General features: G+C 33.3%; 2 protein-coding genes across 2 annotated transcripts in view; one reads left to right on the top strand and one right to left on the bottom strand.

Annotated features, from left to right (window-relative positions):
• LOC107488666 (adenylyl-sulfate kinase 3) overlaps window positions 1-171 on the bottom strand; it is a gene marked incomplete in the record, with an annotated part of 2980 nt that extends 2809 nt beyond the window's left edge. Inside the window, 1 exon segment of the mRNA XM_016109425.3 lies at window positions 1-171.
• Window positions 172-21060: 20889 nt separating this feature from the next.
• On the top strand, window positions 21061-25361 carry LOC107488608 (DNA polymerase kappa). Its single transcript, XM_052261660.1, has 15 exons — window positions 21061-21244; window positions 21454-21626; window positions 21745-21918; window positions 21999-22122; window positions 22213-22313; window positions 22402-22488; window positions 22611-22706; window positions 22859-22979; window positions 23067-23084; window positions 23236-23262; window positions 23545-23636; window positions 23950-24061; window positions 24227-24486; window positions 24604-24923; window positions 24996-25361. Exons 1-15 carry the CDS (start codon window positions 21154-21156, stop codon window positions 25123-25125), a joined length of 1926 nt encoding a protein of 641 aa, XP_052117620.1. The 5' UTR covers window positions 21061-21153; the 3' UTR covers window positions 25126-25361.
• The last annotated feature ends 128 nt before the right edge of the window (window positions 25362-25489 follow it).

Here is a 25489-nt window from a genome sequence, read left to right on the forward strand (position 1 = left end):
AAGGGGGGTCATTCACATTCATATGGGTGGTGGGGATTGATGGAATGAATAGATGCGGTGGGAAAGCGACATCTTCTGCCTTTCGTAGGTTTTTGGGAATCAAATTTGGTGGTCGCTGCTCATTCATAATCATGCCATTGCTGCAACAAAACCAAACACTCTCACAAAGACGCAAACTACATACGCTGGCTTTATGTAGCCGCGACGACGATCACTACATCAAAACTCAAATACTAATATTAAATATGTATTTCTAATAATATTTTTTTTAAAAATATTAAAAATTAAATTTTGATACAATTTTTTACAAAAATATTAAAAAAATAAGATATTATTATTCTTAAAATTTAGTAATTTTTATTAAATATATATTTTTTTGTAATTTTTTTGTTAACAACTAATAATACTTTTAAAAAATCACAAAAAAATATATACCTAAAAAAATTATTAAATTTTAAAAATGATAATATTTCATTTTTTAATTATGCTTGTGAAAAATTACATCAAAATTCAATCTCTAAAATATTTTTTGAAAATATATATTTATTGTTGGGTATTGTTGTTGTATTTTTAAATTATTTAAAGACATTTTTGTCGATAGTAAAATTCGGGTGCAATTTTATCAGCGTTTGAATAATTTTGGAGCGTTTTTTGTAGTTAACCCTTTTTTAAATTAGCATTTTAATCGTTTTTAATTGAATTTTTTTAAATAAATAAAATAAATATTTTAATTACATATATATAAGTTAATTTGAGGATATTTATGGATTTCATTAAGTTACTCATGGTCAAATTTATCCCATTTACACATTAAACGAGATAGGGTTAGTGTTCAAATTCGTCCCTGAAAGATCACGCGATCTTCATTTTCGTCTGCGAATGATTTTTTTAATCAAATTAATCCATGAAAGATAAACTGTTCGTCAAATTAGTTCTTCCGTCAATTGAATGATGACGTGTCACGTTAAGTGCCACGTGGAATAATGACGTGACACGCCACGTGGCAGATCAGTAACATGTGGCATGCCACGTATCACTTGACAAATAAAAAAATTTTTTATTAGTCAAAATAGTCCTTGAAAGTCCAGAGGTAAGTCATTTTCATTCCTCAAATTTTAAAATTTAGTCAAACTAGTCCTTATATAATTTTTTTTATTTTTTTTCATAAAATCATCTCTCTCTTTTAATTCTTCTCCAAATCTCTCTTATTCTTTTCTATTCTAAAACCTTTTTTGTTACATTACTACATTTTGCTGGAATATATATATATACTCAAAATTGAAATGTATGTTTTTATTAACCTAAACAAAGTTATATGGTCAAAATCAAAATTTATGTATGTTAACCTAAACAAAGTTATACCACTATTTTTTTCTACTACATCTTTTTTTTTCCATTACGGTATTACTTATGTATAGGAGGTAATGGTAATGATACTAGAATCAAAATTCAAGAAGATCCACAAATTTTGCTTCAATTCCAAACTTTACAAAATATTGAAAATTTGTTGGTTAATTATTATTATTATAAATGAATTGCTTCTTAAGCGTAATACGTGTAAACATCATAATAAATTTTTGTGTGTTTCATATGTTTGAGATAGATTATATAATTTTTCTTTTAATTTCACAAATCAATGAGATAAAATGAAATAGGAAACATTATACCGATGTATAACATAGGTTACTATGTACTAGTACATTATATAAATAGATATGTTTCGTATTAAAATAAAATTCCTTTTGTTTTAAATGAAATATTTAAAAAATTATATTAGAATATTAAGATTCAAAAAGTGATTCCATAAACCAGTTTTTCAATTATTGAGTTTTACTATATAAATTAAATAATAATAAAAATTATAATTTTAAAAAATTTAAAAGATTTAAAATTTAAAATAATTACTATATTATTTAGTAAAATTTAAAATATTAAATTTTTAAATATATAATCAACAATAATTTGATAAACTCATTTAAATAAAAAAATTCACATAAAAAATTATAATTTGAAAATGTAACATTTTAAAATACAAATGACAAAATAACTTTATAAAAATTTAATTATTTTTATTATTTTATGTAAAGAGAATTTTGTTTATTAAAGTTTAAAAAATAATATTAAAATTAGTAGTATGAAAAATATTATAAATTTAATATTATAAAAAAAATTAAATAAGGACTAATTTGACTAATTTTTAAAATTTGAGGAATAAAAATGACTTACGTGGACTTTCAAGGACTATTTTGACTAATAGAAAACTTTTTTATATGTCAAGTGACACGTGGCATGCCACGTGTCACTAACCTGTCACGTGGCGTGCCACGTGTTATTGACCTGCCACGTGGCGTATCACATCATCATGCCACATGGCACTTAACATGACACGTCATCATCCAATTGACGGAAGGACTAATTGACTAACAGTTTATCTTTTCGGGACTAATTTGATTAAAAAAATCATTCAGGGACGAAAATGAAGATCGCGTGATCTTTTAGGGACGAATTTGAACATTAACCCAACGAGATAAATTCAGAGAGCGACTATAAATGAAAGTTATTCACAGCGTTCCTGACCCCATATTTCTCTCATATTTCTCTCATTTCTCTCTCGTAGACTGTTTTGTCGATATTTATTAGTTCTCCGGACGTTATGGCACGCAGGGACGCATGTACGAACCCACGGGACCTGACATCAACTGCCTCAACGCTAGTTGGCACATTGCGGGAGCTATCGATTTTGAGGTTAGTGTTATCTTTATTGTTTAAATTAATAAGTGTATGCGATTTTATTTCGAAAATTTTTATAGAGTTAGTGTTTTAGCACATGAGTAGACTGGATGATATTGAGGTAACACAGTTTAGGTTAGTTGGTAAGTTAATAACATGAGTTAGGTGTATAATTTACTCAAAATAAAAGTTAGATAACTAATTACTTTGATTTGATTAGTTAATTAAATATTTTTGTTAGTTAATATTTTTTTTAAATTCAGAGAGAATTTTTAAGTATTGGTTTTGTATCCTGTTTATTATGCTCTGATATTTATCTGAGTTGCATTTTAGGTTTGTTAGAATAGATTTGGACATATTAGAGAACTTAGTTTGGAATCAAATCTTTATAAAAGTTTTTCTTTTAAACAGAGGCCTCGCCTGCTACTACCTAGGCGGGTTAGTCACACACTTGCACCCCGGACACCATCGTCCCTTACCTGAGGGAGGCTGGATTCGACGACACTATGCGGTTTAGGGACTTTGTATTTGACAACTCTCCCTAATCACTGCATTCGTGGAGCGCTGCGTCCAGAGACTTACACTTTCCACCTGCCATGGGGTGAGTGCATCATCACCTTGCAGGACGTTGCGTACCACCTCGGGTTACACACACATGAGAAGCCAGTGGGTGGGTGCATGCGTGACTTCCAGACTTGATACTAGCGACCGACATGGGAGTACGTAGAAGAGCTCTTGAGTTCCAGACCCCACACGGTCCGCAACAGGGTTCCCAGAGGAAGGAGTCGTTTATCATCAAGATGACATGGCTTCGGGAGAGAGTTCGCCACATGCCTCCGAGTACCACGGATCCAGTCACCCCTCTGACATTACACTAGGTGCTAGATCATGCTGCTGATCGGTGGTTACCTAATGACTGACAAATCCAACAATCAAGTGCATATCAGATGGTTGCCACTGTTGGCTGACTTTGAGAGGTGCAGCGGTCTGCCGTGGGAGTCCACTATGCTTGCATGGATGTACCACTCCGTGTGCCATGCAGCATATTGTGACACAATGGACATAGTCGGATGTACACCGCTGCTAGTCTCGTAGATATACCACAGAATTTTACAGTGGTGTCCATCGGAGAGGTAAATTCCAACCTTTTCTATGGTAGTGAGGTAATTGACTAATTGTTATCGATTGATGTTCTTGTCGATTTCTATTTATTCAATTCAAGTTTTACCTACACAAATTGACATAATTTGATTACTGCGTATGTTAATAGGTTGATCAAGATGACCCAGCAGACTAGGGATCACCATGCACAGAGAGTCCTCCATTGGTGTAGGATGCTAGATCGGCTGCATTTGGACAAGGTATACCCTTATCTTTTACTTACTTGAATATGAAACATTTGAGTATGATTATCATATAAACTGCTTCTGATGAGTCTATGACACTTGGTTATGCAGTTTCGGTGGACGCCGCATGTCAACCCCAGACTGCATGACATTACTACGGACTGGGTGAGGTCCGGCGGGGAGTAGGGGACTTGGTTGTCTATTGTCCCCTGGTATGCTTTAATATTGTGGAGTTTCACTAGGCCGATTGGGTGAAACGGCAGTTCAGAGGTGAGCAACCAGTTCCTGGCGATCCAGTTCATGTCGACAAGTTTTTTACTACTACTAGACGAGAAGAGGATGTGTTGTGGCCTACTCACCTTCAGGTAGGGGTGAGCACGGGTCGGTTTGGTTCGGGTTCAAGGTAAAATTAGAACCGAACCGATCAAAAAATAATTGATTTGGTTTGGTTCGGATTTGCATTTTTTTTATGCTTGTACCCGAACCAAACCAAACCGATTAAGAGCGGACTGGTTCGGTTCGAGTAGCGGGTACCCGATGACTTTGAACTTCATAAAAAAAATAAATTGACAATTTTTTATGTTAAAAATTCAACAAATACAATAAACATGTAACATCAACAAAAATAATGCAAACATATTAAACACCAAATACATTAAAAACTAAACTCATCAAAATCCAAACATATTAATAGTGTCATAGTGAATAATCTTGTTTAATGAAAATATAAAAGTGCAATAGAAATATTAGAAGTTAAATACAAAAGTCTAGTGAATAATCTTTGAAAAAAGCTAAAACTAAAACACAGTAAAATCTAAACATTAGAAGCTCAATACAAAAGTGCAATAGAAATATTTGTCTAGTTTTCAAAGTCTTCACTCCATAATCCTTCACTCCATCAACCAAGCATATTCAAGAGAGGAGTTGTGACCTTCAAAAAATCAGCATATAATTAGCTAATGTCAATATATAAAATTGATTAATTAAAAATAATTCAACAAATAAATAATTAGTGAAAAATGTTAACATCAAATTGTTGTAAACAACATCAACTCCAATGGCTTGATTAGATATTGTTAAAGCTGAGAGCTCTACATTAACAGTAATTAAATTATTATTAGAGACTCAACAATAACAACAATTACATAATAATTTAAAGAAATATAATTTAAAAATAGTTACCTAATTCAAGTTTTTCTTGGTCCTCAAGTTCTTGCTTTAAGTCATACATCTTCTCTTGAGTCTTCAACCAATTTTGTGAGCAAATTAGAGACTCAACAGTAGAAGGACTTAATGAGCTTCTAAATTGGTCAAGCACACGACCACTAGTACTAAATGCCGACTCAGAAGACACGGTAGAGACGAGAATAGCCAACAAATCCCTAGCCATGTGAGCAAGAGCATAATACTTCATTGATTTCAATTTCCACCAACGCAAAATGTCAAAACCGGGAATGTTATCCTCCACATCATCTTCCATGTATCTTTCCAATTCATTCCTTTTGACCTCACCTTGCTTTTTTTAACCCTCATTCTAAACTCATCTTCGAAGCCATCTTCCTCCTCAATTGCATTTTCACCACCAACCCCATGATCATGAGAGGCAATGCTAGAATTAAAACTACCAGAAGAATTACCATCCGGAAGGGGGTACATCATGGAGTAATACTCAAACAACTTATGAATGATATCCTTCAATTTTTTCTATATATCTTTGGCTTGATTCAACCAATACACCCGATTAAGACAAAATTCAACATACTCATACTTGTAATGAGGATCAAGAAAAACAGCCACAAAGAGAAAGTAATTTATCACATCACCCTCTCAATATTTGTCTAGTTTCACTTTCATTTGTGTCGCCATCTTTTGCAAACCAACATCATTATTCTTTCTCCACTTATTCAAAGTTTTTTGAATGCCACACAACTTATTGAAAAAATTATTACATGTAACATTCAAAGAACCAGAAAAAGTAAGAGTTGCATCATAAAATATTTTCAAGAACTTCACAAACACACGTACCCTTGTCCAATCATTAGTATCAGGAGGTCCTCCTTTAGACTCAAGCACCAACAAATAAAATGAGTCTGATAACTAAGCCGACTAAAAGCCGATTCAAACTTCTCAGCAGCCTCTAGCATCAAATAGGTAGAGTTCCACCTAGTAGGCACATCTAACACTACACTAGCTTTAGAAGTTATATTAGCCTCTCGAACACACCTCTTAAAAACTTGCATCCTAGCAGGAGATGACCTAACAAACTTGCATGCAATTCTGATTTTAGTTATTGAGCTATCAATCTCTTTCATACCATCACCAAAAATTAGATTTAATATGTGAGCACAACACCTCATATGCATGAACTCCCCATTTAACAATGTTGACCCATTCCAATCACCCATGCCTCTAAGTAAATACGGAATTGCAACACCATTAGCACTAGTATCGTCAATAGTTACACAACATATCCTTCTAATACCCCACTCTTGCAAGCACTGTTCTAAGGCTCTCCCTATAGTTTCACCCTTATGATTAGTAATCAAACCAAAATTCAAATTTTTTATGCAATGTCCAAGACTCATCAATATAATGCGCAGTCACACACATATAATTCAAATTCTGAATTGAGGTCCAAGTATCGGTAGGAAGGGAAACCATTTGGCGACTTTCAGATAACAATGTTCTCAACTTCTTTTTCTCATATCTAAACAAAGCCATACAATCTCTAGCAATTGTCCAACGGGAGGGAACCTTAAACCTAGGTTGTGCTTTACTCATAAATTGTCTAAAGCCTTGAGCCTCAACAAATTTAAAAGGAAGTTCATCAACAATTATCATATTTGCAAGAGCAAGACGAGTTTCCTCTTGATTAAAATCAACAAGCTTCATAGTGACTGCATTAGGGTCATCCTCAAATTGACTCCCAAGTGCAATAGTTTTCTGCCCCTTTTCAGCTTGCTTATGAGGGTTTTTAGTGCAAATTCTTAAATGTTTATGCAAGTTTGTTATACCATGACTAGAACTATTGCATGCATATTTTTTTTACAATAGTTGCAACAAGCTTCATTAGGAGAACTTTTAGAAAAATGCGCCCAAACACTACTAGGTGCTCTACTGGGTTTACGTTTTACCTTTTTTGGAGGCTCGCCAGTAGTTCCAGTAGCTTCGATTTGCATTTCAGATGAAGGATTTGAGGCAGGCAACGTTAGGGAAGATGGACTTTGCGATGTTCCACCAAAAAGACCATCGTTCTCAGCAGCGGGAGTGGCTGCACTTGGAGAAGAAGTACTTCCAACAACCGAATCACTTTTAGGGTTAGTTTTTCCCATTTTTTTAAATTTGTAAAATACATAAAATAAGAGAAGTCATGTATTTGTTACTAATCAATTAGTACAATTGAAAGACCTTACTGCAGAGTATTTATTAACATTACAAAATTTATATATATTACAGGCACCAGTTTAAATTAATCAAATCAACTCAATTAACAAGATAAAATCACATATTAGTGAAATTGCATGATAGATAAAAAAAATAATAAATACATATACAAATAGGAATACAAATATCATAATAATTGCACTCTAATGTCACCTTGCCTTCAGCGTAATGTTTTATGTTTGGTTTCAACTTCAAACTCTAAGGGAGCTTCTAATTTTTAGTGAACATCAATTATCAAACTCTAAGGGTTTGGTCTCTATTATAAAGATCATAATTTGACAGCACCTAACTCCTTCTGATGGATACTACTTTGCTCCTATATCTTATGATTCAATACAAAATTCAAAATCTATATATATTACAGACACCAGTTTAAATTAATCAAATCAACTCAATTAACAAGATAAAATCACACATTAGTGAAATTGCATGATAGATAAAAAAAGAATAAATACATATACAAATAAGAGCAAGATTCTATTAATATTTTAAAAATTAAACAGCAGGATTGTTTCAGAGTGATCAAGATTGCTTTATTCAATAACAACTAAGAATGTATAATTTCAAAAATTGAACAGAAAATAAAACAATTAATAGTTTAACATATAACATTCCCCAAAAATTATAGACTAACCTGAATGAGTGACCGGAGAAGATGACGCTGGAGCCCGGAGGAAGCTGGCTGCTGGAGAGGGAACGGCTGACTGAAGACGAAGCTGGCTACTGGAGAGGGAACCGCGAACAACAATGCTGACAGAGATACCGACTAAGACCCAATGACCGAGAGAAAGTAGGTTGCTGCATCGCTGCCGCTACGAGAAAGACAATACACTAGATGATCCCACGGACGAAGTGGAGAAGATGATGTGACTGACGCTTAATGGAGAAGACGATGAAGATTGGAGAAGCTGGTTGCGTGGTAGGAGGAAGCTCTGCGCCTCTGCCTCTGCTAGGGTCTCGCCATGGTTTGGTTGCGCCGTTAGTTACAATGAGAGAGTATTAGGGTTATCACTTATCAGGTTATGTTACATATATATATATATTTTATTTAATTAATTATGTTCGGGTATACGGGTTGGTTCGGGTTCTGCACCCCCAAAACTGATACACGAGGTTCGGTTCGGGTCCGGGTGGGTAATCGGTTACCCGCTACCCGTGCTCACCCCTACCTTCAGGAGTGGTATGATGATTTCAAAGCCCAATTTGAGGAGGGCTACATGATCTCCATTCAGCCTACCTTTGCTGACAGGCTAACGTAATAGTACTGGGTCTAGTACCAACAGGCCTGCCAAGTCAGACATCTGTTCGGGGAGGATGTGCTTGATAACCCTAGACTTTCAACACTCCCTGACGACGTCCAGCCCATACCTAGTCTGTCCAAGGATATCTTCCACCTTCCACGAGATGTGCCTGATTGTCGTAGGAGGGAGAGGGGTGGGAGGGACTCCGAAGGAGCTGCAGTGCCTCGACGAGAGCGAGTCAGACCTCGCAGGGAGAGGATGGACATTGAGTCCGACGAGGAGGAAGAGTATGTCTGGCAGGAGGATGTCAGCGACATACCCAAGGATGCGGATGACTTCCCCCCCCCAACCAGCACCACCACCGAGACCACCACCAGCAGCAGCACCAGGCTCTCATGTGCATCATGATGATCATTCACGGCTCCACCTGGCTAGGTGGACCTAGGTGCCTCGTCCAGCATTCAAGAGAGATCCATGGTGGATGTGATACAGTTCGACAAGGTATTTAAGGTTCAGACGGGTGGATGGCTAATCAGCAGACCATGCAGCAGATTGTAGAGCAGTTTTGCACAACCATAGAGCATGGTGTCGCCTATGGTGTACCTTTCTCTACCCCAACAGTGACTACCTCAGTTTAGATGCCTTAGATGTCCCCAGGTGCCATCTTTTCCTACAGACCAGATCTCCGTCTGGGGTCTTAATATGCTACACCTCCTTTCATTGACTACGGCCGACTGATGACTACCTCACATTGGTTACCTCCCCTACCTCAGCATCCATTACCGCCACCACACTTCTAAACACGGGCGACTGATCAAGCAGACCTGTACTTTTCACAGCCTCTTCCACCACGATCACATGTAGTGGCCCTTCCACCACCACTGGCACCTAAGGACCCGCGAGGCCGCAGACCACCTCACTAGACCCAGCCTCCCCTTTGTGTCACTGGGCATCGCCTTCATTACCTAGGGACCAGCATCCATGATCGGCAATACATGTTGTTAGATTAGTTAGCAGTTTATCCTGTATTACTCCAAAGTACAATTTTTTTCTACCAAAATTTTACATTATAGTGATGATGTACTCCTTTATTTTTATCTTTATTTTATGTACCTTGTTTAACGTATTTTTTAGTTACTATGATGCCTTGATTAGGGTTATGAATGCAAATTATCGTAATAGAACATAAAACATAGGCAGATCGATTGCTAAATAAAATAAAATAACAACGATACACAACGTAACCTCAAATGAATAGCACGCTTCTAGTACATATGAAATGCAGCACAAGTTATGCAATTGTTAAGTATCTTCTATGGGTTGATTCGGACAACCCCTCCGAGTATAGCCCGTTTGCTGGCATAGCCCGCACCATCTTTCTTGGCGCTGCACCTCGTCCATATCGCTAGAAAACCTCACAGAAACTGGTCTGCCGGTTGCCTTTCTACGCTTGGCCGAATTAGGGCGCAAACATGCCCCGTGCCACCCTGGCCAAAGCTTCTCGTCAGGGATCAGGGAAAACTCTACCTCGTAAATGTTGAACACAAATTCTTAAAAGCAGACTGGATGAACATATGGCCCCTACTCGACACTAGCAATAGCACAAGCAACAAGTGCATGATGACAGGGGAAATGAAGTTACTGAAAAAGCCCGCAGTCGCATGTCTCTGAGCTCAACCGAACACAGAATGAACCTGGGCTCCAAATTTTAAACAACTCTAATTCCTGTACCAAAAAAATCGAAGCTCTTTTGTCGCAATGTGTAACCCGCATCTTCTGGATACCCTTTCTATTCTTTTTAACCGCAGTGTGCAGCCACTATGAATAACGATTACCCACTGCCATTTGAGCCTGCACCTCCTTACCCTTTCGGACAAACAACTGCTGCAATCTCTCGTACGTGCATCTAACAATAGCTGAAATTGGTAGATATCTTGTACCCTTCAGAACTGCGTTGATGCATTCGGATAGGTTAGTTGTCATGTGCCCAAACTGACGTCCACCATCACACTGTTGTAACCATATTTCCTTATTAAATCTACCTATCTAGTCAGCCATCTCACGCGATAATGTTCTCAGAGCATCCATGTACCACTCGTACCCGGCATTGCTAGGAAATATGCAGCATTAATAAGATATCACTTGCCCTTGGCTGTCTTGAACTGACACAATACACATGAAACACCCTAGGAGGCTTCCAAAAGCTATCATTAGCTCTAAGTGCAGCCTTGATTGCTTGGGATCTATCAGTTATAATCAGTAGCCATTCTTGCGGTGTCATATGGCATCTCAGATTGGTAAGAAAGAAGGACCATGACTTCATACTCTCAGACTCAACAATGGTGAAGACCACATGGAGGATGTTATTGTTACCATCCTGTGCAATTGCAATTAGCAACATTCCACCATATTTGCCATACAAGTGCGTGATATCTAGGGAGCCGAACGACTTACAATGCTTGAACGCTTCAATGCAGGGAGGGTATGACTAGAACACCTTGTCGAATTGACCGCAGTCACACACCATCAAGTGGCCATCAGAATACGGCACCACACGGATGTTGCATACCGTGCCAGGAAGACAACTGTGCGTTGCTTAGAGCAACCACGGCACCTTGTTGTACGACTCCTCCCAATCACCATATATCTGCACAATTGACTTTTATTTTGTCATCCAAACCTTCCTGTATGACGGCTTGAAGTGATAGCTTTATCTCACTATACTTTGTAGAACAGGAATGGTCACTGATGGACTGGACTATATGAGTGTCAGGATGATCCTACATATGAGGTTGTTGTCCAGCTGTCGGTGATCTTGTGACATGGTAGGGGCCAAACACCTGTGTGATCTGTTGAATTTATGCAACTCCCTAACCATTTTAAATATAGTCGAATTAAAATCTAATAAAAATAAGAACGACAAAGAAGATAACAGATAAAATAACACTCACCAATATCCCAGATTATGTCGGAGGGCGACACAGAGACTCTAAGGACAACCATCCGTAAATTGCCAGCAACATATGTGGTACTTTAACCAATTCGACTCGACTATCGATACTCGACACTTCTCTGAATGTTGTAATTCTTCATGCCTTACAGCACTACCTCTCTGCTCCTGAATCTGTGACCAACCCAAAACTCCATACCACCATTGGTATTGTAATCGTCGGCCCCAATATTCGAATATGGAGTTTTCTCGTACATCGCATCCAAATCCAATGTATGGTAGTGGCTAGGTACATATGATAACTCTGGAATTAGACGCGGAGCAAGCAAAAGGTATCGAACTGGTCCATCAACAGGAGTCTCAAGTATGAACTCATCGTCGTCGTCATCGTCAGAGGAACCACTTTCGTGGCTATCGGCAATGTACTCTTTGTCGGATTCTTCATCCTCAACGTCCAAATCCTGCACTGGGACTAGCACAGTGCAACATTCGTGGTGCGAGCGGAGGGTCATCCGGTACAAAGTTTCGGCCGCTAGCACCACCACCACCAACATCACGAATTTCCGCAGAAAACTCCATCACTTGTTCAACCATAATTCTGTCGTGTACGTCAAACATTAGGCGCACATGCTCATCGCCATCGAGCCAGAATAGACGAAACTGAAATACACCATTCTCCATCAGTGCTAGCATCCTATACCCAACTCTACCAACCTCTTTTCTCTCCCCACCGCGGACGTGTATCAATATCATACTCTTTAACTCAGAAACAAATTTGCTCTTCGAGTTCGAAACAACGCAGGACTCTTACACTCAAATATAACTCCGTTGTCACTGTTTCTCATCTGACAGTTGGGATACACTATCACAACAAAGAAACCATTGCCACTATACATTTTTGCTAAGTTTTTCAAAGAAAAACGGAAGAGAAAGAAGAATTGAGAGATTTCTAAGAAATACCAATAGTTTCCTGATCCTTTTATAAGGGATTGATTTTCGTCATATTATATCTCGTTTACTATGTAGACATTTTTTAATCTCACGTATCTCGTTTATAGTGTAAACGAGATAAGTATGGTCGTATCTCGTTTACACTGTAAACGATGACTAACCAACTATTTTCCACGTATCACGTTTGTAAACATTATATATTGCCACGCGTTCATGTCTTATATCGTTTACAGTGTAAATGAGATATGGTCATACTTATCTCGTTTACATTATAAACGAGATAAATCACTTAATAAAAATCTGTAAATACCTTTAAATTAATGTATATTCATAATTAAAATATTTATTCATTATTTAAAAAAATCTATTTTTAATATCTTTATTAAATATATAAAATATTTAAAATATGTTTTGATTTTAATAAATAATAACATATTATTTTTGAATTTATTTAAAAAATAAAATAAAATAAAATACGTTGACACACGATGATACGATAAATAATTTCAACTAATTTTAATTTTTATACTTATATATACATTTAAAAAATAAAAAAATAAATCAATAAATATGCCAATACTTACTAATATGAAGTCACCTGACTATGACCAAGAACGCTCCTCTTGAAAATAGATCTTTTTAATTTTTTATTATTTTGTTAAATATAACTTTTCATTATATATTCTTTAAGTAATATATATAATATTAAATAGTAAAAAAAAATCACCCTTAATAAAATAATTAAAAAAAGTTGAAAAGTTGTATTCACATTTGCACAAGAAGATAACAATTTTTTTTTCGAAGTATATTATAAGAAAGCTACCAAATTTTTAGCAACCAAATTCCTAATCACTTAATAACATGTCGCTACATTCCTAAATTATTGGCATACATTGATGGCTATTTTAGAATTCATTTGCACAATGACATTCATAAAGCCTTCCTAAGCGATAAATTTGAGACTATAAAAACGAGTAAATAGCCAAAATCGTCTCTTAAAAAATCTCGATCTTTATTTTGGTCTTCAAAAGATAAAGATAATCAAAATCGTCCTTGAAAGATACACAATTGATCACGTTAGTCCTTCCGTCAGTTGGATGATGACGTGTCACGTTAAGTGCCATGTGGCATATGATGACGTGGATGGCTAATGCCACGTGTCAAAAGATAATTGGTTGACATGTCAAATCAGTGACACCTGACATGCCACGTGGCATTTGACATGTAAAAAAGTTATTTATAATCAGAATAGTCCTTGAAAGATACCCCGTAAGTCATTTTCATCCCTGAAATTTTAAAATTAATCAAATTAGTCCTTATATAAGTTTTTTTTATTTTTTCTTGATAATATTAAATTTAAAATATTTTTTGATACTACTAATTTTAATAGAAATGCAATTGACAATTAAAAAATTAGTAATTGTATCTTTTCTTCTTAAAAAATTTTTCAATAAAATTACTCTCTCCTTTAATTCTTCTCGAAATCTCTGTTATTCTTTTCTATTCTAAAACTTTTTTTTACATTATTATTACATTTTGCTGGAATATATATATACTCAAAAATCAAAATATTGATATTATTATTATTATTATTATTATTATTATTATTATTATTATTATTATTATTATTATTATTATTATTATTATATATGCTAACGAATTGCTTCTTAAGCTATTACATACAATGATCATAATAAATTTTTGTGTGTTTCATATGTTTGAGATAGATTATATAATTTTTCTTTTAATATCACTACCATTACATTCTATATGTAAGTAATACCGTCATGAAAAAAAAATATGTAGTAAAAAAAATAGTGGTATAACTTTGTTTAGGTTAACATACATAAATTTTGATTTTAAACATATAACTTTGTTTAGGTTAACAAATACATTCATTTCAATTTTGAGTATATATATATATTCCAGCAAAATGTAATAATAATGTAAAAAAAAGATTTTAGAATAGAAAAGAATAAGAGAGATTTTGAGAAGAATTAAAGAAGAGAGATAATTTTATTGAAATTTTTTTTAAGAAGAAAAGATACAATTACTAATTTTTTTATTGTCAATTACATTTCTATTAAAATTAGTAGTATCAAAAAATATTTTAAATTTAATATTATTAAGAAAAAAACTTATATAAGGACTAATTTGATTAATTTTTAAAATTTCAAGGATGAAAATGACTTACGTCTGAACTTTGAAGGACTATTTTGATTATAAATAACTTTTCTACATGTCAAGTGCCACGTGGCATGACACGTGGCATGCCAGATGTCACTGATTTGACACGTCAACCAATCATCTTGTGACACGTGGCATTAGCCCTCCACGTCATCATATGCCACGTGGCACTTAACGTGACATGTCATCATCTAACTGACAGAAGGACTAATGTGACGAATCGTGTATCTTTCGGGGACGATTTCGATTAACTTTATCTTTCGAAGGGATGATTTTGATTAACTTTATCTTTCGAGGACCAAAATGGAGATCGGGGTATCTTTCAGGGACGATTTTGGATATTTACTCCTATAGAAATTATACCAAAGTTCCACAATGATGATTGAGCAAGATAATAAAGAAAATAGCACAAATAAAAAGAAACACAATGGAAAAAAAATTAAGAATTTTTTATTAAATTTTTTAAAAAACTTATTCTTAGTAATTTAGGTTATTAAAAATGTTTTCCTTATTTAGATCTTTAAAAAAATCTGTCCATTTAGAACAAAGAGATGAAACTAAAAGAACTAATACTAAAAATTACTGTCAAATTTTGCATCAGCAGTTACTGGCAAATTTACTATCAGTTTTTGCGGCAGTTAGTATGACAATTCCGTGGAACTGTTAGCATTACAGTCGAATTAGCAAAACCATCGGCAAATCCACCGTTAAAATTATTATCGGATAAATTCGACGGTAATCAAAATTTCAAAACGCACAATTTTATTAAATAAAACTAATGTTACTATTGGATTTTTTCAACGGAAAATTCGATGATAAATTTAACCTAAATTCGAATTTTGCGCACCCCTCCCCTATTTTTGCATCTTTCCTCGTCTTTGCTGTCGTTATTGCTATTGCACGAGCCACCGTCATACTCTTCCTCCATCTCTGTCTATGTCACCACCAAGCTTGGTTGTCGCTGTTGTGCCTGTTGTGTGTGAGTCTCCTTTTTTCCTCCCATTCTCAGGTTAGTTCTTCTACATGTCTCTTTCTCCCTTTTGTTTATTTATTTTTTGGTTTTTTAATGAAACTCTAACACCACCTCCTCCTCCCTATAGCAGCGACTCGGTATCTTTTGCATTCTTTGTGTAGTTCTCTAACTTCTTATGGATCCTCATGTATTATTTATTCTATTTTGTCGTGATGCTCCTGCTCTTTCCATTATAGGTAATCTCCTTGTTCTGTTTTGTTATGGCTGAAACTTATGAAAAATTCTGGTTCTACAATTTTTTTTCTTTGATGAAAAATTACTACTTAATTAATCCTTGTATTGTAAAATCACTGCAATGTATATTCTTGTTGGTGGAATCTCAATTTGAGGAATTTAATATTGGATTCATCGTAATAGTGAAATTAAATTCTAGAATTGCAAACCAACTTGGGTTGGTCGAGTGGTCAGCTCACTCATTCGTTTAAGCAAGTGTCGGAGGTTCAAATCTCCCCTTGTGCATGCAGCAACCCATTGGCCACTGGGAGATACCGTGGACAACCAAATTCTAGAATTGCAAATCTAGAAAATTCTTAAACGTAACAAGGAATTGTCAAAATTTCAAATTAAAAGCTTAACTTATAGAAATAGCTCAAATCAAAAGCATTCAGTATCATAAGAACTATTCTAAACGAGAACATGAATAATTTAGTATGTTTTTAAAAAGTCTGATTATAACATTTTATATTTTTGTGATTCCATATTTTTCTTATATTTAATCAAACATGCACAATTAGTTCTTGACTTCGTGTTTCCTATGATCTAATGAAAGCTCGTACTTTTCTTTTTGCAAAGGAAGTCTAGTGGAGCTGCTGAGTTCTCATGGAGCATATTTAATTTTCAGAAGGACCAATATGTCAAACTTAGACTTGGCTATAAAGTCTTCAAACACGTTTCTCTTGTTTCTATTGCACTTTTGCTAATGTTATATGTGTATTGCTATGTCTTTTATTTTGTTGTGTTGCATGTTTTTTATTATTATTTAGTGTATGAATTATATATAGAAAATGAAATCAGTTTTTGAGATTTTTGAGAAAATTTATCTAATGAATCATAGGATCTAAGAAATAGATATAAGATTTAACTTCAGTAGCAGTTCTTTTCATGATACACAATTAAAACTATTAAATAAAATATTTTTTAAAAAAAGATGTAATTATCGAATTTTACGTGAGATTAATTCAACCGTAATCACTATTTAAATTGATTATTCTAAAAGACATTATCGTTGAAAATTCAATGATAATTAGCAATAGATTTGTACAAATAAATTTCGTTAGTAAATTGTTACTATTGACGTTTATACCATCATATTTTTTTACCATAAAGTAATAGAAAATTTTATTAATAAAAAATGATCAGATTGTCTCACAAAAAATTTTAAATAGGAGATAAAGAAAAAAGAACTAATGATAAACAAGAAAATAAGAATGAAAATAGAAAAAGATAAATTAAAATTAAAAATAAAAAACAGAAAGATGAGTTGAAATTAAATATAAAGGAATCACTCAACTTTTTATCTAATTTCTCGATGTAATAAGAAAGGGACTCTTCAACCTAACTTGTCCATACCATAGTTTAAGAATTGAATCGAAAGAACTTGCTCAATCTTTAACCTGATTTTCTAATGTAACAAGAGAGGAGATCACTTAATCTCACTTGTACACGACATAGTTTTATCATGAAATCTAAAAGGGGTTTTTTATACAATTATACCTTTAATTACTCAATAGTTTATGAGGTATTTATAACTTCTTATTAGGATAAATAAAGAAAACCTTAAACCCACTAACATAAAATCCAATCTAGTAACTAAATAAACAAAATTAAAATACATAAAATTAAATTGAACATTCTAATATTTAAAATATAAACTAATAACTACTAAATAATATTTGAAATTTTCATATCACGAATATTTAAAGCACGTATCGTTTTCCAACTCTCCAAAAAAGATTCATTCTCAAATTTTGTAGTTAAAAAAATAGTATATAAAAAGAATAAATATAAAAATACACTTTCTCAGTTTTTTTTTTGTGTTTTCTTCCTTTTTTTTACTGTATGTTTTTTTAATTTTTTTTAAATTATGAAATCAACAAGAACAATAAAATAATAATAAAATACAAACAAAAAATATAGGAATGACAAGAACATCAAAAAAGACGCGAGAGACATTAGAACTTTTTATTTTGTATACAATAAGAACAAATATAAATTGATAAAATTAGTTTAATATTTGAAATCTGATGTCACATGATAAAAAAATTAATGATAAATAAAAAGATAAGAATGAAATAGAAAAAAATAAAATAAAATTAAAAATAAAAAATAAAAATAAGAAGATAGGTTGAAATTGAAAACAAAGAAAATCACTCAATTTTTTATCTAATTTCTTGATGCAATAAGAAAGGAATTTCTCAACCTTACTTGTCTGCACTATAGTTTAAAAATTGAATCGAAATAACTCACTCAACCTTTTACCTAATTTTTTAATGCAACAAGAGAGACTCACTCAATCTCACTTGTCCATACAATGATTTTAGAATATTCAAAACGGTAAAAATAAAAAATAAAAACTGATTAAAAGAGTAAATATAATTTTTTTATTTATTTAAAAATAAATTCATTTATAATTCCTTATTAGATTGAATAAAAAAAACTTTAAACCTACTAAAATAAAGTCCAATCTAAAATTAATTTTACTAATTTAGATCATATTTAATTTTATGACCAGATTTCATTTTAATTTAAATTTTTAAAAATCTGATAACAAATTTAAATTTAATTTGATCTTATTAGATTAGATTGAATTTGATTTAAATTTTAAACTCCTAAAAATATAGGTAAACAAATCCAAATCAAATCAATTTTTTGACAAATTTTAACAATAAATTAAACTAAAATATAGATTAAATCATTTTAAAAATTAATACTAAATTTGTGCTTCCTAATGAACTTAAAAAAGTACTCTTAAACTTTTTGTTGTTTTAACTTATCCCAATGAACTTTGTCTCTTAATTAATAATTGATGTATTTTTTTATGAATTTTTTTATTATAAAATAAAAAAATCTTTATTTTCAAATATAAATTATTCTAACTTTATATTCTGAAATTTATATTTTTTTTTGCGTTACTCTCCTCGACGAATTTTGTCGTTTTCACAAGGTTCGCTGCTCCACTCAGCGACCTTTATGTTATATGTGAAGTTCGCCGCCAAATTGCCTCCTCAATCAAATTCCAACAAAAGCGGTTGAAAGCCAAAATCATTACTGTTTGAGTGTCTTGAAATTTTTAGAACTTTTAAACTCAGAAGTACTTTCACCTCTAAACTTACGTTTACGTGAAGTTAAAAATTGAAGTTTCTGCGTTCACGTTAGGAAGGCTGATTACCGTTGAGAAATTAGGTGAAAAAATTATTCCTTTTTTACCAACTCTATCCTTCATTTTCTTCTAAGAAATTAGGTGAAAAAATTATTCATATATTATTTTTTTATATGTACTAATTTTGTATAAGATATTATTTTTTATGTATTTTACTCAACAAGTATATGAAATAGTATATGATAAAAATGAATCTATCGTGTTTAGTTATGCTCAACAAGTATTTATATATATGCCGCCTAAAATCGAAAATCTAACAGCATTAAAAAATTTAATATTGCATGTCATTAGTCAACAACACACGAAATAAAAATAAAAAATCTACTACAGTTAATCTCCTACCATAATCACATAATTGTTTGACATGATCTAAATTAACAATAGATAGTAATGTAAACTAACTATATCATCTAATTATCAAACTAAATAATTATCAAACAAACTAAAAATTTAAAACTAACAAAAAATTTAATTTAACTAAATAAATATATCATAAATTAATACAATAATAAATTAAACTGAATAAAAGGAACATAAGAACATAATTATCTGAAATTACGAATTGAAAAGATAAAAAGAAAATTAAAAAACACCAAAAAACAAAAAGTCTTACAAGAATAGAGAGGATAAAAATGAAGAAGAGTAAAAAAATGAAAATGTAAAAAGCAGACACACAGAAATGGGATCATAGATTTTTATATTTGGACAACTTACTTGAAGTTCTCCAAAAACATATAACACAAAATTTGTCAAGAAAAGTGATGAACCTTGTGAAAATGACAAAATTTACTGAGAGGAACAACAACAAACTTATTCTTGATGCTAGAAAAAATGGATTTTTGAATATAAAATTAGAATAATTTTTATTTAAAAGTATTTTTTTTATAACAGAAAAAAAAATCTGTTTCTTCATATATGAGCACAGTCAAATTTTTAAAACTCTTCTAGAATTTTTTTGCATGTGTTCTATTAATAAAATTTTTCAAAAATATAAAATCTCTATTCTATCTCATTAACTTGGATGTCTATATGGTCTTTCTCAATATGTATCACAATTCACAAGCACCTAAAGAGGTATTGGGACTTCCGAAAAATTATCCAAACTATGACCAGCAATCCATAGGCTGTCAACTCTAAATTAATAATTAAATTCACCTCTCAATACCTTCATAATAGTTTTTGAACAATTCCACAGTTTCTCACTTTCTTGGAATAGAACTTTACTAGTCACTCTCTTCCTTTCATACATAACTATATAAATTTGAATTTTCTAAAATTTGAATTTTATTTTAAAGAGTAAAATATGATCTTCTATATTTAAATAGTTTCTCTTTCATATTTATTCTTGGTTCCATTTATAAAATAAATGGTGAGAGATCATACTTTATTCTTTGAAGTAAAATTTAAACTTTAGAGAATCCAAATCCCTCATATATAACTACACTATCTCGTATGATCTAAAATAAAAAATAACTTTTACAAGAGTAAAGTGACTCTATGTTTAACTTCGTTTTTTATGTAAGTCTATTTTTCATTTTTTTGACAGAAATTATTTTAGGCAATAATTTACTTATATTTGTTTTTTAAAATGAGGTGATTAGATGTACGTATAAAACTAAATAAAATTAATTTTTTTTATTATTTATTGTTTTTGGACCTAAACAACAAGCATTTTGTTGTTGCGTAGAAATTTGCTGGTGTTTTTTACTTTTTGGTTATTTTGAGACGGATAAACGGGCGGCCCAAATATGAAAATTGAAAACAAAAAATGTAAAATATTAAACAGGAAAAGAGTGTGTGTGGCCGTGTGGGTTGGCGGTCTCGAATCTGCCTCCAAAATTGGAACCATTCAAAGTGTCTCTGTTTGTGAGTGTGTGTGTGTGTGGGTGACGATGGCGACGGCGACGGAGGGAACCGAAACCAACGACGACGGTGCTCGTCCATGGCAATCCTACCACACTGTTTATACAACTGCCAAAGCAGGTCTCTATATGCCCCAACTCTTTTTTATAATTATTATTAATTTTCATTTCTTGTTTGGTGTTTATTCTTGAAAAAGGTAATTCAATGCAAATTCGCTGTTTCCTTTGCAAAGTGACAAAGTAATAACTCAATTTACATGATGGTTGATACTTGATACTATCCTTGACCCTATGATATTTGTTGTATACATACTGAATTCTTTTGTTCAGGAATGGATGGTGTGGACAAGGAGAAAGTACAAAGGACAGTGTATGAAATGAGCAAAGGATCTAAGTATTTTCAGAACGAGGAACGCAAGGACGCTTTTATTACCCAGAAGATCGACAAACTCCGAACTCAATGTGATAAGCTTACCCAAGCAGACCTATCCCATTTTCAGAAGGTTTATATAATCATCAACCATGTGTATTATGTTTCTCACTGGTTTGGATTTTCTTTCTGATAATCAAAGGGGTTTCAAAATCATATGCACTCATTTGAAGTTTTTTCTGCAATGACAGGTAGCTGACCGAAGAATACTTGAGCTAGAAGCTTTGCGGGATCTTTCAAGGATTTGGTTACATGTAGATATGGATGCTTTCTATGCAGCGGTTGAGACTTTAAGTAACCCTACATTAAAGGGCAAGCCAATGGCTGTTGGTAGCATGTCTATGATATCCACTGCCAATTATGAGGTTTGTTGTGTCAATATTACACTTGATGTTGAGAATTCTAGAGTCTGAATGATTCCGATGCTGATTTGGATTTCATATAGGCTAGGAAATTTGGGGTTCGTGCTGCTATGCCTGGGTTCATTGCACGTAAACTTTGTCCAGAATTAATATTTGTCCCCACAGATTTCAAGAAGTATACCCATTACAGTGATTTGACCAGAACAGGTATTTTTATTTTGTAATGATTAATAGTAGATTTCTGTGTATTTTCTTAAGATAAATTCTATTAGCTTAATCTTCACTTGTTATTGTTAGTTTTTCGGAGGTATGATCCCAATTTTATGGCTGCTAGCCTTGATGAAGCATACCTTGATATAACTGAAGTATGCAAAAGAAGGAACATCAAAAGTGAAGAAGTAAGTTGAGACATTGAATTAAATTAGTACTCAAAGGCCTCTCCTCTAGATGTGTTAACCCTCTAACTTCTCTAAATTTGAAGTCTAGATTGCGGAAGAACTCCGCACTAGTGTTTATGAAGAGACCGGTCTCACATGTAGTGCAGGAGTGGCACCAAATCGCCTACTTGCCAAGGTTCCTCATCTTGTTTTAATATTGTGAACTAGAGCATCAGAATTAGTTCCCCTTTTGTTTTATCGAAAAGTAAAGTAGTAGACATGGAGTGACTCTGATCTGAGGATTTAACCCACATGCAGGTTTGCTCAGATATTAACAAGCCAAATGGACAGTATGTCTTACCAAATGATCGTATGGCTGTTATGACCTTCATATCCTCCCTTCCTATCAGAAAGGTTCAAAATTTTGTCTGCTGATTTCATTAATTATTAAAATTTCCATTTCAAATTACTTGTGATGTGTCTTGTTGTGAGCACGATTGTTTTATATGCATGTGTATTTGGAAATTAGGATTTTCTGATTAATAATGAATGAATACTGTTGATAGATTGGGGGCATTGGTAAGGTCACTGAACATATTCTGAAGGCTGTATTTGGAATTAACACGTGTGAACAGATGCTGGAGAAGGCTAGCTACCTCTGTGCTCTTTTCTCTCAGTCAACAGCAGGTTAGATACCTGGGTGGCTTTAGCTGTTTTTGTAATAGTTACTGTATGCATGCTATATTTATAGGGATTTCTACTTTTGCATGGCAGTTAGACTGGAGTTTGTGCAATTTTCCACCTGAATCACTGACATCTATTTCAAATATGCTTGCTTCTATTGTCTACAACTTACAAAAGTTAATAAACTTAGCCTTCAGTCTAAAGTTTTCCAACTGTAATAATGTTTAATTTTAAATTAATTATGTGAATCCTTTATTAGATGAAGTTCTGTTGTATAAAAAATTAGGTACCTAACATATCTGTTCCGGAACTTTCTTAAATTTCTAGTTTTCAATATTTTCATAAAAAAATTCTAGTAAATTAGTTGGAATTTGGAGAAACTTAACATCTGCCATTCAGTATTCAGTTGGTTTAAGTTGCAGTGTTAATTTCATTATATATGCATTGTTTTGCAAAACGGTTTAGCTAATGACTATGACAATGCTGAATTTCTGAAATACATAAGACCCAAATTATGTTAGCCTAACAACATATCAGCTATTGAGTTATGCAAAGCTTGTGTTTGCAGCGGAGCTTGCTGAAATACTGTCCACAGACATGCAAAAAGAGGGTCTCTGTGGGCGAACGTTGACTCTTAAACTGAAAACTTCTTCCTTCGAGGTACTATTGATGTCTTGACTATTTTCTTTTGCATTTGTTCCTAATGTTGTTCAAGAACAATTTTATAGCTTTGTTTTTATCCTCTGTCGACAAGGCTTTATTGAAAAAGGAGAAAATAACTTCACTTCTTGAAAAGCCATGCTCATTATTTGTTAATTTTTATTTTTAGAGAACTAGGCACTGGGTTATTATGGTTTGTTAAATTTTCTATATCTTAATTTCGATTCCCTTTTTTGTTATTTTCACTGTGTTTTACCATCATGGCATCATACTATACTCTTGTTGCAAGTGGTAATAAATGCCCAATCAACAGGTTCGGACTAGAGCCATGACTTTACGAAAGTACATAAGCTCGAGGGAGGATATCTTGAAGCATGCTTCGGAGCTTCTAAAAGCAGAACTTCCTCTTTCAGTAAGATTGATAGGTGTGTGTTTCTGCTAGGTTCATTATTATTGACAATATTAAGGATGGTGCTCAAGGCCGAGATGAAAGAGCACTAACAGTTTAAACTTTAGAGATGTAGACTACGAGAAAGTTTGCATTTGTGGCTTGTCTGTGTCAGTGTATAACTTTTTTCTTCTCATCCTAGGCCTTAGGATGTCACATTTTGATGGAGACAAGTATGGTGGCTCAACATCTAATCCTAAACAAAAGACTATCACCGACTTCATTGCTTCTGTAGATGCCGATAGGAACCATTTTTTGCCAGATGTTGCAGATCATGATTTTGTCAGCCATACAGAGACTAATGTTTCCATTGGCAGTTGCCAAACAAGCAGAGATTCTGCTGATGGGAATCATTCATCTGATGTAAACTGCCAAAGTGGCACTGGCTGGAGTTCAGAGGAGGTATACTTATACAACAATCTGCATAGCTGAAATATGTGTCAATTTTAGAAATCCATTGATCAAATATGGGTGATTGTATACATGACTGTTATTTATGCTCTCTGATATATTTATTAGATACAAACATCTGGCAACAATGCTTCATGTTCTAACTATGGCCAAGTTAAAGAAGCGGTGGAATCAACTTTTCCAATTCAGGGACAGTTTGAAGACACTAGTACACTAAATTTGTCTAATCTCCTGGACGATGAGCGACTTAGTTCTTGCGAGGATAAGACAATGTTGTGGTTGAATGACTACAAATGTTCACTTTGTGGAATAGAACTGCCTCCTAGTTTTGTTGAGGAAAGATTAGAGCACTCTGATTTTCATCTTGCCGAAAAGCTTCAAAAGGAAGAATCTCGGATTCACCAAAGAACATCTGTTTCAAGTCGAAGGTAAAATCATGGATTTGTACACGTGCCATGTTTTCTGTGCCTTTTAATTTGACTAGTCTATGTTTCTTTCAGCTGGGATCAGAAGAACAGAATCACTAGAGAAAGCATATCCAAGAAGCAAAAGTTGTCTCAGAAAGAAGGCAGTTACAGACCCATTGATTATTTCTTTTTGTTAAAGAGCAATAAAAACCGTCCCAGTTAGTTTTGTACATTAGTTAATTATGTACAAAACTATATTATGTAATTATGGTACATTGTGTAACACTAATGCCCCAGCCCAGAAAAACAAAAAAAAAACCCCACGCCCTCGAAAATTGATTTATTCCACCTGTAAATTAGTTAATAGCATAAACCTTGATGAATAAAATGGTTTCCCTCATGGAACGCTGCAAGTTCACAATTACAGTTACTAGTACGGTTTTAATGTGAATGGACGATTTCGTAAGGTACAGTAGAGCAGAAAAGAAATTATATTGTATATGCATGCAGGATTCGAAGAACATGAATTAAAGTATATTCTGCAAACACCCAAAAAAAAAAAAAAATTCAAACAACTCGAACTAATT

This window comes from Arachis duranensis, chromosome 5 (assembly GCF_000817695.3).
Source record: "Arachis duranensis cultivar V14167 chromosome 5, aradu.V14167.gnm2.J7QH, whole genome shotgun sequence".
Lineage (NCBI taxonomy): Eukaryota > Viridiplantae > Streptophyta > Magnoliopsida > Fabales > Fabaceae > Arachis > Arachis duranensis.